Here is a 14,063-nt window from a genome sequence, read left to right as displayed (position 1 = left end):
TAGGTCAAATAATGTCATATTTGCATTACAAATGACATAACTGAGCGAATGACACTTAATGACAGTTGTCATAAACATGCATAAAAAACACTTCATATTCATGACATGTGTCATGACATGATTATGTAGGTGTCATGTCATGATTATGAAGGTGTCATGTCAGTCTTATGCACACCCCTTCAAGTAAAGTGTAACCAAGTGTTCTTAGTGGTTGTCAGCAGGTTGCTATGTGGTTACTGTCTGGCCAAAGTCAAAAGATCCCACTCACAATGATATCCTGGTCTGTACATCTGAACCTTATTCGAACTGTATGCAATTTTAAGCATCATTGCTTAGATAGAAAAAGCACACTCCACAACTTCTCAACAAGCTGCATAATCTAGTATAAATAATTTAGATATCATTAATGCCCGAAGCACATGTAGTTTAATACCAGGGGTTTTGGAAAATGGTGATGCTTGGAACTAATTAAAGATCTAAGGATAATGGTCTATATTTGGCTCTGTCAATATGTATTTAACAGGAAACTGCATAAAATGCTCAACTCCCATTTAAACAGTGGATGAGACCATGTGTACTAAAAATATAACTCAATTAAGGCACATTACCACTTTAGGAATTATCTATACGTGCCTCTAATTATTTTATGGCGTCATGTCCGGGTGATTCCAATGCCAGACGATTCGATCCGGCTTTCACCTTGTATTTAATACAAAGCTAAACAGCCATAAAATCAGGGAGGTCACAAACATCTAGCCGCACAGTTCACCTCCAAAGCTTCAATGGCAGCTCGTAACTGACCGTAATTAAGCTTTGAAATACAAGCTTGTAAAAGCGATCGCGCTGGTGAAATGTGCAGGTCACAGCAGAAAACAATTAACTCCCATACTGCCCTCACCTTTAAAGAAACTGAATAATTACAACAACAATCTACACAGCAAGTAAGCAGAACCTGTGCCAAAAATCAGACTAATATGGTTGGCCATCAACGCTTTGGCAGGAGTCATCAAGCAAAACTAACAATAAACATGAAAAATTACGCATAATGGCTGGATAAACAAATGGGAGGAGCTGCATGTGGTCATCAACATAAAACTAAACACTCTTCTGACAGCTGTATGCACATTTCAAGTTAACCTCTAATTAGCAGATTCATTACATGTCTCCTCTTGTACCACACAGCTCACTTGAGCATGTCAGCATCCAATTAGATGTCTTTCATAACCATTGTATGCGTCTGCATTCCTGTCTCACAATTTTAAAGGCTTATTGTTGACACACGAGTCCCATGTCCCACATTTCTGCAGTTCAGTTGATTTCCTGTGCAAGCTAATCAGTGTTGGGCAAACGTTAGCTACTGTTACATAAAAAAGTTACTAATATAGTATATGGAAAGAAACGTGACTTCTGCGCAACCGTTTTGCTGCCTGTGGCTTTCTCTTTTTTTGAATGAAATCTTACACCAACGGTTGGTGTTTGTCTCTCCAACTTCATTTGCATACAATAACTATATATTTTTATAAATAAAGCAATATTTCAACATCCACATCAGGCAGAACCCCTGGAGACAGCTTCATTACATTAATTCATTTAATAAATGTAATACAACTCAGTCCTTGTTATTTTGCCATTACTTGTCTGCTGTTCATTACTTGTTATACTACACTACCGTTCACAAGTTTGGGATCAGTTAAGATTTTTTTCCAGAAATAAATGAATACTTTTATTCAGCAAGGATGCATTAAATTCATCACGAGTAAGAGTAAATACATTTATAATGTTACAAAATATTTCTACATCAAAAAAGTTTTTCTAATCAAAGAATCCCGAAAAACGTATAAATCGCAGTATCCATAAAAATATTAAGCAGCACATCTCTGATAATAAGAAATGTTTCTTGAGCACCAAATCAGCATATTTTCTGAAGGATCAGAATTATTTCTGATTACATCATGTGACACTGAAGACCACAGTAATGACTGCTGAAAAATTTAGCTTTTAAAAAAAACAACAACAACAAACAATACAAATAATAATAATAATGTTACTTTCAAAAAAATAATTTAAAAAAGTAATGTGATTAGGTAACATTGAGGTATAATTCAGGGGAGTGGAGTGGCTGAGGCTGCAAACTAAAAATCATCTGAAACAGGGGGCACAACAGGGAGACACTGAGCATCGATATTTCACACTGTCTAACATTCACTTTTCATCTAACAAGTGTGGACCCATAACTCACAAACACACAAACACTGCAATCAAAAGACATTTCTGTCACCATCTCACTTTCCTCCTAAATGCGTATTATAGCTGATCAAATTGAAATACGTATACACAAACATTTTAAATATAATTAACTTCTAAAACCCCTCTAAAAGACATCCTCTGTGCTTTTTTTCTGTTATTCGCTTCTCTTTATAGTTTCCCACTGATAAGCTGTGAGAGGTAAATTGGTGGAGGCACTTAGTGGCGATTTAAAGCAAACCCATTAAACACATGAAGAGAGAGTGGACGCTCGGGTTCCCACTGAGCACAACGCCTTAAACAAATTCAACTTTAAATGCTTTAATGTACCTCTTGTTCATTCCAACAGGCCTAAGAAAGTCAGACAAAGAAGTGAGGTAAACAGGAGTTCACAGGGTACAGAAACAGAGCGTACACATACACACACATTAGCGGGATGCAAAGTGATAGTCGAGTGTTTATTTTCCAGATGAATCGCTAATACAACCTACTTTTGTTCTCCCGACAAGACTTATCAAGCAAAACATTCAAGAACTCTGCCCTCACTTTTTGGATTTAGGAGCAGAATACAAATACAAACAGGCAGCGATTTCTAGCAAATTATTCTCTCTGTCTGAGTTTCTCTCTGATGGACACGCACACAATTCCATTTCACTGAGCCAAATTGCTGTGCAATGGCCCTGCTTTGAAGGAGAGCGCTCAGAAAGCTCTAGAGGTGAAGAGCTCAGAGGTGGGAGAGGAAAGGAAAAGGAGAATGGGAGAGAAGTAGAAGTAGGACTCGATACGACGAGCATCTTGGCAGGTCTCGGCAGCTCTGGCACCGAGACTGATAGATCAGATGTAATTGACAATTAGCTTCACAACACTCTGAATTACAGGCCCTCTAATAGGGCCAGAAACACGGCAAACCTTTCTCCAAACCGTTTTTTGTGCCATCTATGTGTGTGTGTGTGTGTGTGCCTCATGACCCTCTGGTGTGTAATAATTCCAATAAGCACGCAGTAATATCCAGGTGAGTCAGTAGGGTAGGTTATGGGTGTTTGTGTATCTATTTGCTCTCCGCCACAACTCCTTTCTCTGACACACAGAATAAGCTTGTGCCCTTTTCTTTACGGTGTGACTCTTGGCTCCATTTCTTTGCCTTTTGAAGAATTAGCCTCTAAAAGCTTATAAAATGTGCGAGTGTGTGCGTATCTGTGCCCTACATTTATTCATCGTAACCTGACACGCTCGCTGGACCTTCAGATGAGTCCTTAGTAAATAAATAAGTATCTCATCTAAAAGTATCTGAACAATGTACTTGACAAATAATGGTGTGCATTTTCCCTAGATTCAGTGACTTTTTATTATTGCAATGAAGGCACATAAGCCATGTGTTTTGGAGAGAGAATAATTAGAAATGTTAAATAAACATAAAAACAAAAGTAATATAGCATGAAAAGCAGCTACACTGTGTTGCAAATTATTATGCAAGTGACATATCAATAGGATTTCGGTACAATAAAGAGTCAGATTTTTGTTGTTTTTCACATCTTTTTAGATAACTTAGATATCAATCTCAGACAGTGTCACGGTTGCCTTCTGTGGCGAAACGAAGAACAAGGAGACATGGGATAAACTCAAAGTAAGAGTCTTTAATCTTCCAAGACGGGGTAACACAAGGCAGGCAGAGACACACAGGAAACACAACTTCGACATATAATACTGGATGCTAGACACAGGAAAACACTGGGCTTAAATAACCGGGAGTAAACTAGATAATTAATCAAACAAACACAGGAGGAATCAAATGAACATAACAAACTATATAATGAGGACAGGAACAGGGAGATAACCAAAAATGGGCAAAAATGAACATGGACCATGTGGGGGAGGAAAACACAACACAAGACAGGAACACAGGCCTGACAGACAGGTTTGTTCAATAGTTTGCCAGGTCTTCTTAGGTAAATGGAAACCCTACTTAAAGAGGTTGGTCCACATTATTAAGCAAGTCACAGTTCTCATGCAATATGGTGAGGAAGAAAGATCTTTCTGAAGATGAAAAGTATGAAACAATGCAATGTCTTGCATAAGGCATCAAAACAAATTATATTTAGCAAAAAGCAAATAGAGATTATTGAACTGTCAAAAGATTTGACAGAGCACAGAAGATCTTGGTCAGATTAAGATTTATTAAGGAAAGTTTCTGTCAAACGAATGAATTGTATTGTAATGCCAGCTGTAAAAAAGCCACTGCTGAGCAGCAAACAGGTGTTTGAAGCTACTGGAGTCTCAAGATCCTCTCCATGCAGGCTGGCAGTTGTGTGTAAAGCTGCGTTTCAGTCACTGCTAACCAAACCTCACAAAGAGAAACCTGCACAGTGGCTGTAGAAACACATTTTTAAACTGTTTAGCACCATGTTAGTTATGCAGCATGGGATAGTGTGTTGTCCTGCATGAAACTCCTTTTATTTCCGAGAGCACTATTCTTAATTTTATACCACAGCAGAAAATGGTCAGTTATAAACTCCCCATATCTTGCAGAAGTCATTTTGACACCCTAAAATGACCTTACATCTCACTTCCCAATATTCCAATCCAAATCATCACCCATCACCTCCTTGCTGATGTTGCAGTCTCATTGGAATAGGATGGCCATTCAGCAACTATCAGAAATCCATTTATCTGGACCATCCATTGTACTGCAGCATTCGCAAGTGAATAAAACTATTTAAAAACAAGTCTTCATGTGTTTCTACAGCCACTGTGCAGGTTTCTCTTTGTGAGGTTTGGTTAGCAGTGACTGAAACACAGCTCTACACACAACTGCCAGTCTGTATGGAGAGGATCTTGAGACTCCAGTAGCTTCAAACACGTGTTTGCTGCTCAGCAGTGGCTTTTTTTACAGCTGGCATTACAATAAAGTTAATTTGTTTGACAGAAACTTTCCTTAATATATCTTTATCTGACCAAGATCTTCTGTGCTCTAAGTCACTCACAAATCTTTTGACAGTTTGATAATTTCTATTTGCTTTTTGCAAAATATAGTTTGTTTTGATGCCTTTTGCAAGACATTGCATTGTTTCATACTTTTCATCTTCAGAAAGATCTTTCTTCCTCCCCATATTGCATGTGAACTGTGACTTGCTTAATAATGTGGAACAACCTCTTTAAGTAGGGTTTCCATTTACCTAAGAAGACCTGGCAAACTATTGAACAAACCTGTCTGAGATTGATACCAGTTACCTGAAATGATGTGAAAATCAAAAATCTGACTGTTTATTGTAGCGAAATCCTATTGATATGTCACTTGCATAATAATTTGGAACAGTGTAGATTTAAACGTATCAGATGTCTGAATTGCCCCTATTTTAAAATGTAATCTAAAAAAAAAACAATACTGACACACAAAGGAAGTGAAATTATTCAACTCCCTTAAGTATAATATAATAATATAAATGAGGTGGACCAACATTTCTAAATGTTAAGCATCATTTCACTGATACTTTCTGAAAAGGAACAAATATTTGACTTTTTTTTTTTGTTTAATGACATTTTAACATATGACTTTCTCCTTTGCACATTTTCTTCCTTAGTGTGTTTCGTTTATATATGAACATGCAAATCCAAATACTAGAGAGATGCAAACACTGGATTACTCCAACAGAACCATACAGATAACATTACAAGATTACAAGACACTGTGTAGTGTAAGTTGTGAAAAATAGTCTTTGAATTGCCTTCCTTGTGATCCTAACATATCTACGTGAGTGCTGTTGCATCATGTCGCAAATCAATTTCTCTGCTTGGAGTATGTCAGAAATAGAGTGGGACATCCGTTTACTGTCGGGGATTTGTCGTGTCAATCCATGCCGCATTCAGTGTAGACAGAATCACCGATTATAATGGGTTCTGTTGTCTATAGTCGTGTTGTGCCACTCGCGTCCGGTGAAAACACGGGGTATAATTAGCAAAGAGCTCCAGATCGTGTCAGTGAAACACTGTTTGTTTGTTTTGCTACGGATTCATTTTTAAACTAGACAGTATGATGCAGACTTTTCAGAGACTGAAAGTAAAGGATGATGCAGTGCTGAGTCTGACTAGAGTGGATCCAACAGTAATGTCGCAACACAGAAGTGTGAATCTGTTCCAGACCGTTTGATATATACTGAGTATTTACACGTTTTTAACCCAAATGACCCATGTTGTTTACAGAGTACGTCACAGCAGCGTCCATCTGTTATTTTATAAGTGAAACTGTTAGCCAATCACAGCAGTGGGCGTTTCTTGCGAGTCTTGAATGTGTCCCGCCTATAAAAACAGACCGTTCTGCAGAGAGGCTAAAAAACAGGATGGAAAATAGCCTATTACTTCTAAATTATGATGTTTTTTGATGTAAAATCACACTAACATTATAAGTGAACCTCAGAGGGCACTATAAAAAAAAATTCAGTTCATGACCCCTTTAAGATGCTCTTCTGTCTCTTCAGACTTTATCACACCAGCAGAGTTTACCAAGGATTTGTTCATTAATGGTACAAACAAATGATTACAATGAATAGCTGAATTAGTAGTAACATATAACAGATACATAAAACATGCATGCTACTGTATTATTGTAGTTATTTTGCAATATAAAAAAATATATTTTAAATTGCATAAACATGAGAATTTGATGGAACTTTAATAAATATTATGTAATATACTGGAATATAATATCCCTGCACTGCATATATTATGTTCTAACAGTATAATATTTTTTAGAAAATACCTGTAATAAAAATGTAAAAAGCAAAATAAATGTTAGAAATAGAAATTATAAAATAATAATAATAATAATAATAAAAATATTTGTAATAATAATAATAATAATAATAATAATAATAATAATACAGGGAATATGACAACTCTGTACCATCATAGAAAATGGTCTGAAAAGCCGTTTTTCTTAAGCATTATTTCTATAATTCTCTGATATATAAATACATTTAGTACTCCCATATAAACTTAAATTGAATTAATTATTAACACGTGTCCTTCAATACTGGTCATGAAAGCAAAAGTTTCTGAATCATTTTCTCAGTATAGCCAATTAAAACAGCAACAACTTTGCACATCTTGACCTTACCATAAAACACTGCCATTTTTGTCTGAAACAAAAAGAAATACAAAATATAATGGTGTTATGGAGGTGGGAATCACCAGTGGCCTCACGATACGATATTATCACGATACTTGTGTCACGATACAATATTATTGCGATTTTAATTGCAGACTTAATTGTATTGCAGACAAACTGACCAACACTTTCATGAAAACCTGTCATAAATGTTGTATGCACCTGGCAAACTCAACTATTTGTATTACAGTCTTAATCTAGTCCACGTTAATTAAATGTAAACAGGTATGCACTGCTGTGCTACTACAGGTATTTTGAACAGTGCAACTTGAAATTGTACTAAAGTTGTGCAGACCCATCAGCAATTGGGGCATTTGAAAGTAAATTACTGTTACATTTAAATGCAATTAAATTAAACATGTAGTCTTACATCTAGGGATGCACTGAAATGAAAATTCTGGGCCGAAATGGAAACCGAAAATTCTGGAGGCACTTGGCCGAAAACCGAAACTGCTTTGTAATGATTATTTATAATTTTATTAAATAATATAAAGTAATTTTGTAAGACTTTTTAAATTTAACTCAATTTTAATGATACTGAATTAAAAAAAACACAAGCCAATAAAATAACTACACTTTTACTGAAAGTAACACAATAAAACTGGACAGAATTTATATCAATATTGGTAACACAAACACATTTACAATACGGTTCATTAGTTAACATTAGTTAACTACTTTAGATAATGAACTAAGAATGAACAATAGTTCTTCAGCATTTATTAATCTTACTTCATGTTAATTTCAACATTTACTAATGCATTATTAAAATCAACAGTTGTGCATGTTAACAGTTAATGCACTCTGAATTGACATGAACTAACAGTGAATAACTGTATTCTCATTAACTAACATTAAGAAAGATTAATAAATACTGTAATAAATGTATTGTTTATTGTTCGTTCATGATAGTTAATACATTAACTAACATTAACTAATGGAACCTTATTGAAAAGTATTACCTTAATATTAAATATCAAAATATTATTTTTATTCACTTCTATGTAACAGAATCAGATATAAAAATTTTTTTTGACAAATTATCCAAATAATGTATAGACCTACAAAGCTATTGTTTTCAGAGCATATGAGCAGAGCATAGCGCACTGAAGCAAGGTAGCATCATTTTAGCAGCGTTGCCCAGTACAGCTGAAATAGCCTACACCATGTTACAGCACAGTAGCGCTACTGCAAACTGGAACAAGCAGGCCTATACTGCATAGACATTTCCTGTCAGCACGTTATTTGAGCAGACTTTGCTTTTCCGGTGAGCATGAGCAGTACACGAGCGGAACGCATATTCATAGATCAGAATACTGAGCGAAGTGTCAAACCGTGCAGTGACAAGGAGAGTGAAACATGCGCACTGAACACTGGCGGGGCACGACGAGGCGTGCCATATATATTATTATTATTATTATTATTATATGTAGCCTATATTTTCGGTGCATCCCTACTTGCATCCCCTCCTTGTTTACAAATCCGAAGTAAGTCCATGCATCCGATTTAAACGCGGACCGCGATGCCACCCTCTTTATTTTACTAACTTACTGCATGCTGAAGGTGACCCAGCTGACCTCACCAGAAAAAACGCAACACCACAACCTAGTGGATTGTAAAGAAATTTATTTTATTATTCTACCAAATAGTATAATAAAAGATCGATACTTGGCGTCCGTGTATCGATACAGGACTGCCGTGGAAAATATCGCGATACTATGCTGTATCGACCCCCCCCACCCCCACCCCTATTATATATTCATACTTATAAATGCAATTATATCACGTACTGTATCACTTCCAAGCAAATAAATGTGTAATAATATAATTGATACCTCCGATATAATTGTGAAAACACATCAGAGTGATTTATTAGAGTACTGTAGAAGAAAATGTGTAGGATTCTTGAAAATCAAAAGTCATAAGGCTTTAAAACAACATTAGTTCATTTCAATTTTCATCTGTATTTGTAATGCTTTCAGCATTATTATTATTATTATTATTATTATTATATGTAGCCTATATTTTCGGTGCATCCCTACTTGCATCCCCTCCTTGTTTACAAATCCGATGCATCCGATTTAAACGCGGACCTCGATGCCACCCTCTTTATTTTACTAACTTACTGCATGCTGAAGGTGACCCAGCTGACCTCACCAGAAAAAACGCAACACCACCACCTAGTGGATTGTAAAGAAATTTATTTTATTATTCTACCAAAAAGTATAATAAAAGATCGATACTTGGCGTCCATGTATCGATACAGTATTGCCGCGGAAAATATATCGCGATACTATGCTGTATCGATTTTTTTCCCCCACCCCTAAAAACTACAGACACTAGTTCTTTGTTTTACAGAGACCGCCTTTTATCAGTGAACCACTGAAATTTCGAAACATGACATGATAACAAAGCCTTCTTTACTGAAATCACGTGACTTTGGCATTTTGATACGCACTCTTGGTTCAAAACTAATTATTTACAAAGGTTTCAAAGCTTCACAAAAGAGTGTTTTGAAAGTGCCCGTCACTAGTGAGGAGGTAGCATTTGTTTTCAAAATCATATATACTAAATATAGGCCTATACTATATACTCATGTACTAAAATGGCATCTGCAAGAAAAAAATTATTACACAAGTATTTCCTGGCTTTATGGCTGCTGTAAATGTTACGAATTAGCCGATGAGGCGTGCCATATATATTATTATTATTATTATTATTATTATATGTAGCCTATATTTTCGGTGCATCCCTACTTGCATCCCCTCCTTGTTTACAAATCCGATGCATCCGATTTAAACGCGGACCTCGATGCCACCCTCTTTATTTTACTAACTTACTGCATGCTGAAGGTGACCCAGCTGACCTCACCAGAAAAAACGCAACACCACCACCTAGTGGATTGTAAAGAAATTTATTTTATTATTCTACCAAATAGTATAATAAAAGATCGATACTTGGCGTCCGTGTATCGATACAGGACTGCCGTGGAAAATATCGCGATACTATGCTGTATCGACCCCCCCCCCCCCCACCCCTATTATATATTCATACTTATAAATGCAATTATATCACGTACTGTATCACTTCCAAGCAAATAAATGTGTAATAATATAATTGATACCTCCGATATAATTGTGAAAACACATCAGAGTGATTTATTAGAGTACTGTAGAAGAAAATGTGTAGGATTCTTGAAAATCAAAAGTCATAAGGCTTTAAAACAACATTAGTTCATTTCAATTTTCATCTGTATTTGTAATGCTTTCAGCATTTTTTCTGAAAGGTAAAAGAAAGTATGTTGCAATACCACTGGGATATAAATTTTGTAATATAGTACGTAAGTTTTATATTAGATAAAATGTTGTCCCATGTGCCAAATGGAAACTGTATTAATATCAAATGAAAATGAACCACAAATTTAAATTCTGAAAAGCCCAAACACACAGACAAGATGTTGCCTCCACATTTCTGAATTTCACTAATTCCGCATGAAACACATCCACAACCCCCCCTCAATCGCTCGTGCTGTGACTGTCTTCATATCTTTCCATACATTTCCAGTGCTATAACTCATTAATCATTTACAAAACATGAAACAGTAATCAAAATAAACCATAATACTGCATAAGCAATTCATTTAAAGTCTCCTCTTTGCCCATCTCTCCATAGCAACGGCTCATCACAGTGCAATTTTTTGCAGTGTAATTTCAAATGCGGCCGCTATTAAGCATCGCACTCCCTCTCTCTCGCTCACTCTTGCTATCTTTCCCTAATGTAAACAAACACAGGCAGACTGGTATTAAGCCGCGCAGCTGAAAGCCCCGCCCCTCTCGTAGCTACACGGCCCACTGGGTATTTCAGCAACTCATTGGAATCTTCAAACAACAAAGATAAACAAGTGTTCCAATTAAGAATTAATTACTGCTCAGACACTCAACTGCTTCTGCTCACTCCGTTGGGAACAACTCAAACGGCGAGGAAACACACACACACTTACACATAGCAAGAAAGATAAGATAGAGGGGTCGCATACAGAACACATATAGAAAAATACGTGATTAACTTTAAAAGGTTTGGACTGGATGTCACAGTCTAGCAGGGAGTGAAAAATAAAGAGAAGGAAAGAACGATTATATAAAACAATAACACTTAGTAATAAATATCTATTTATTACTGTAGATGCACACACGTGTGTGTGTGTGTGTGCGTGTGTGTGTGTAATTTTCTGAAAATGTATCTTTACGTGTATCTTTTTCTTTCATATTATATGCAGGTAAAAAAAAGTTTTTGAATGAAAGTTTTTGAATGAAGTATTTCATGCTCTTATGCTCATCAATGCTGCATTTATTCGATAAAAAAAAAAAAAAAAAGAAAAAACACTAATATTTAAAATATTGCTTCACATGACATAATTATCGATGATAAAAACAGTGGAAATGTTGATTCATTGATTAATAGAAATTTTAAAAGACCAGCATTTATTTGGAATAGAATTAAAGGTTTGTAACAATATAAAAATCTTAACTGTCACTTTTTATCTATTTAATGCATGCTTGTTGAATAAAGGTATTAATTTCTTTCCAAACATAGTGCGTGTAAAGAAAGAATGTAAATATTCTCTATCCTCCCGCTTCAGTCTCTATGACTTTCCCACCACAGTGGAAACAGCCATTCAACACTGTGAGAGGCTCCATGGCGAGAGCTAGCTGATGGGTGTGCGCTGGAATCATGTACCCCAGCAGGAGAGCTTGGATTGGGGCTGTGAGAGTCACCTCTCCCCCCTGCTGGAGGCACATGACTCATGGAGCTCCAAACAGCGGGGGAGGAACACATGACCTGACCTATCAGAAGGTCAAAATATGAGGGTTATTTTAAAATGAATAAATAAATAAAACCCAAAGGTGTCTGGATTGTGGCCTAGTACTTAGTAAGTGTTGATGCGGGAGACCCACATCATGTCCTGATTTTCTTCTGCTCACATTCCACATTACTTGCTCTTTCATCTTTACTATTGACTGCTCATGCTGTGTTTTAGAAAGCACAGAGATAGCTGCTGCTGTCTATTTGCTATAAGCATTCTTTGTGTCCTATGGTTCTGACATGACAAAGTATTGTTGTTCATATCACACGGAACCACAGGGGGCTGCTTGTCAGGAAGACTGAAAGATTTAAAGACTTAAATCCCTATAGAGTTTAATCCCTTCCTGCCTTAGACACAGTTCAGGTAGATGATCTTCATACTATTTCATCAAATGCAGACCTGCCCGCCCCTAAATGGCTTATAAAACCATGATATACTGTGGTTGGTTGCTTTATATGTCAGTCAGACAGGACCAGTATTGACGTGCAGCTCTAGAAAACATTAAGGTTGAGGCTGTGTGAATGGTGTGCTCTCACCTCAGCAATGGGTACGATACCCTGTAGGTCTCTCTGGCTAATATAGATGGTGGAGATGACTTCAGCAGATGCTCCGGTAGAGGGATACTCTATCTGCCAGCGGATGGACTGCGATGACCGCAGGTTGATGAAATTGTCAATCTCAAAGTCCACCCACATGATCTCATAGAAGGAACCATCAAGTCTGTTGAGAAAAAGAGAAAGACAGATGTCAGATGAGGGGGAGAGAGAGACACTCTTAGATCAAGGAAGATCAAGGGCTTTAGTGCAACTGCTGCCGAGAGCCAGACTTTATACTGTGTTTTGATGTCTATTCACACATCCTCCAGGACAGCAGGGGGAAGTATTGCCTTTGGCCTCCTACAAAAGTTGAGAACACATAAGTTAATATAAAAAATTCAGTGATTATGTGGTGATTTTAAAAAGCCCTTAGAACAGAAAGAAGAAAGAAGCCTTTCAAGATATGCTCTTTTTCACAGGTGAGTGGTAATAAGTAAAAAATAATATGTAAAATAAAATAATATTTAAAAATATGAAAATGTAAATTTTTTATTAAAATGTGTGTGTATGTGTGACAATGAATAATTTAGGGTTTGCTTAATTAAAATGAAAAAAAAAAACTAAAAAAAAAAAAACTAAACCGTCGTAAAATGTCATGAAAAAGTAAAAATTACATGCAATATTTAATTGAGTAACACAAAATGCTCAACATTTAAAACATTTAACACACAAAATTGCAATCAGATTCCTGAATAACTTTTAACAAATCAATTTAGGTGATGAATAATTGGAATCCTCATCATGTATAGATTCAAATTACTGTGATTACTGTGTGAGTTTCACTGGAACGGCTTGTGTTTAATGTACATAAAATATCTCAAAAGATATTAACAATTTGAAGGGTTTCCTCTCTGTAATCACATCCAGAGAATAAACTCAAGGGACTGATCTGCAGATGAAAATTAGAGCAACAAAAACCCATTGAAGAAGGTTTACTGTGGGAAACAATAGTAACAGCCAGAAGACACTGCATCTTAATACAATTAATGAATTTCTTGGGGTCTGTGCATTAGTGCGAGTGTCAGAAATGGACTACAAGGGATAAAAAGCACTAAAGCACTGTAGAATCATGTAACCAAGCAGTTTCTGTCTCAAATGGCAAGCACAGACTGTTACGGGCATGTATTCACAAAACCTGAGATCCATAACACATGGAACTGGTGATTTCAGCCAAGCTCTTGGTATTTTTTTGTGAAAT

The 14,063-nt window shown here is 36.2% G+C and overlaps 1 protein-coding gene across 1 annotated transcript in view; it reads right to left on the bottom strand.

The window, feature by feature from the left end:
- Positions 1–13,165, bottom strand: part of LOC107600130 (transmembrane protein 132C-like) — a gene marked incomplete at its 5' end in the record, with an annotated part of 59,898 nt that extends 46,733 nt beyond the window's left edge. Inside the window, 2 exons of the mRNA XM_016291932.1 lie at positions 12,806–13,042; positions 13,126–13,165. Of these exons, the coding sequence (XP_016147418.1) occupies positions 12,806–13,042; positions 13,126–13,165 (277 nt within the window). The remainder of the gene's footprint in view (positions 1–12,805; positions 13,043–13,125) is intronic.
- Positions 13,166–14,063: the final 898 nt, after the last annotated feature.

The sequence above is a fragment of the Sinocyclocheilus grahami genome, unplaced genomic scaffold (genome assembly GCF_001515645.1).
Source record: "Sinocyclocheilus grahami isolate Dianchi unplaced genomic scaffold, SAMN03320097.WGS_v1.1 scaffold278.1, whole genome shotgun sequence".
Lineage (NCBI taxonomy): Eukaryota > Metazoa > Chordata > Actinopteri > Cypriniformes > Cyprinidae > Sinocyclocheilus > Sinocyclocheilus grahami.
Note: the sequence above shows the minus strand (reverse complement) of the source record. Positions and strands in the feature narration are given on the sequence as shown.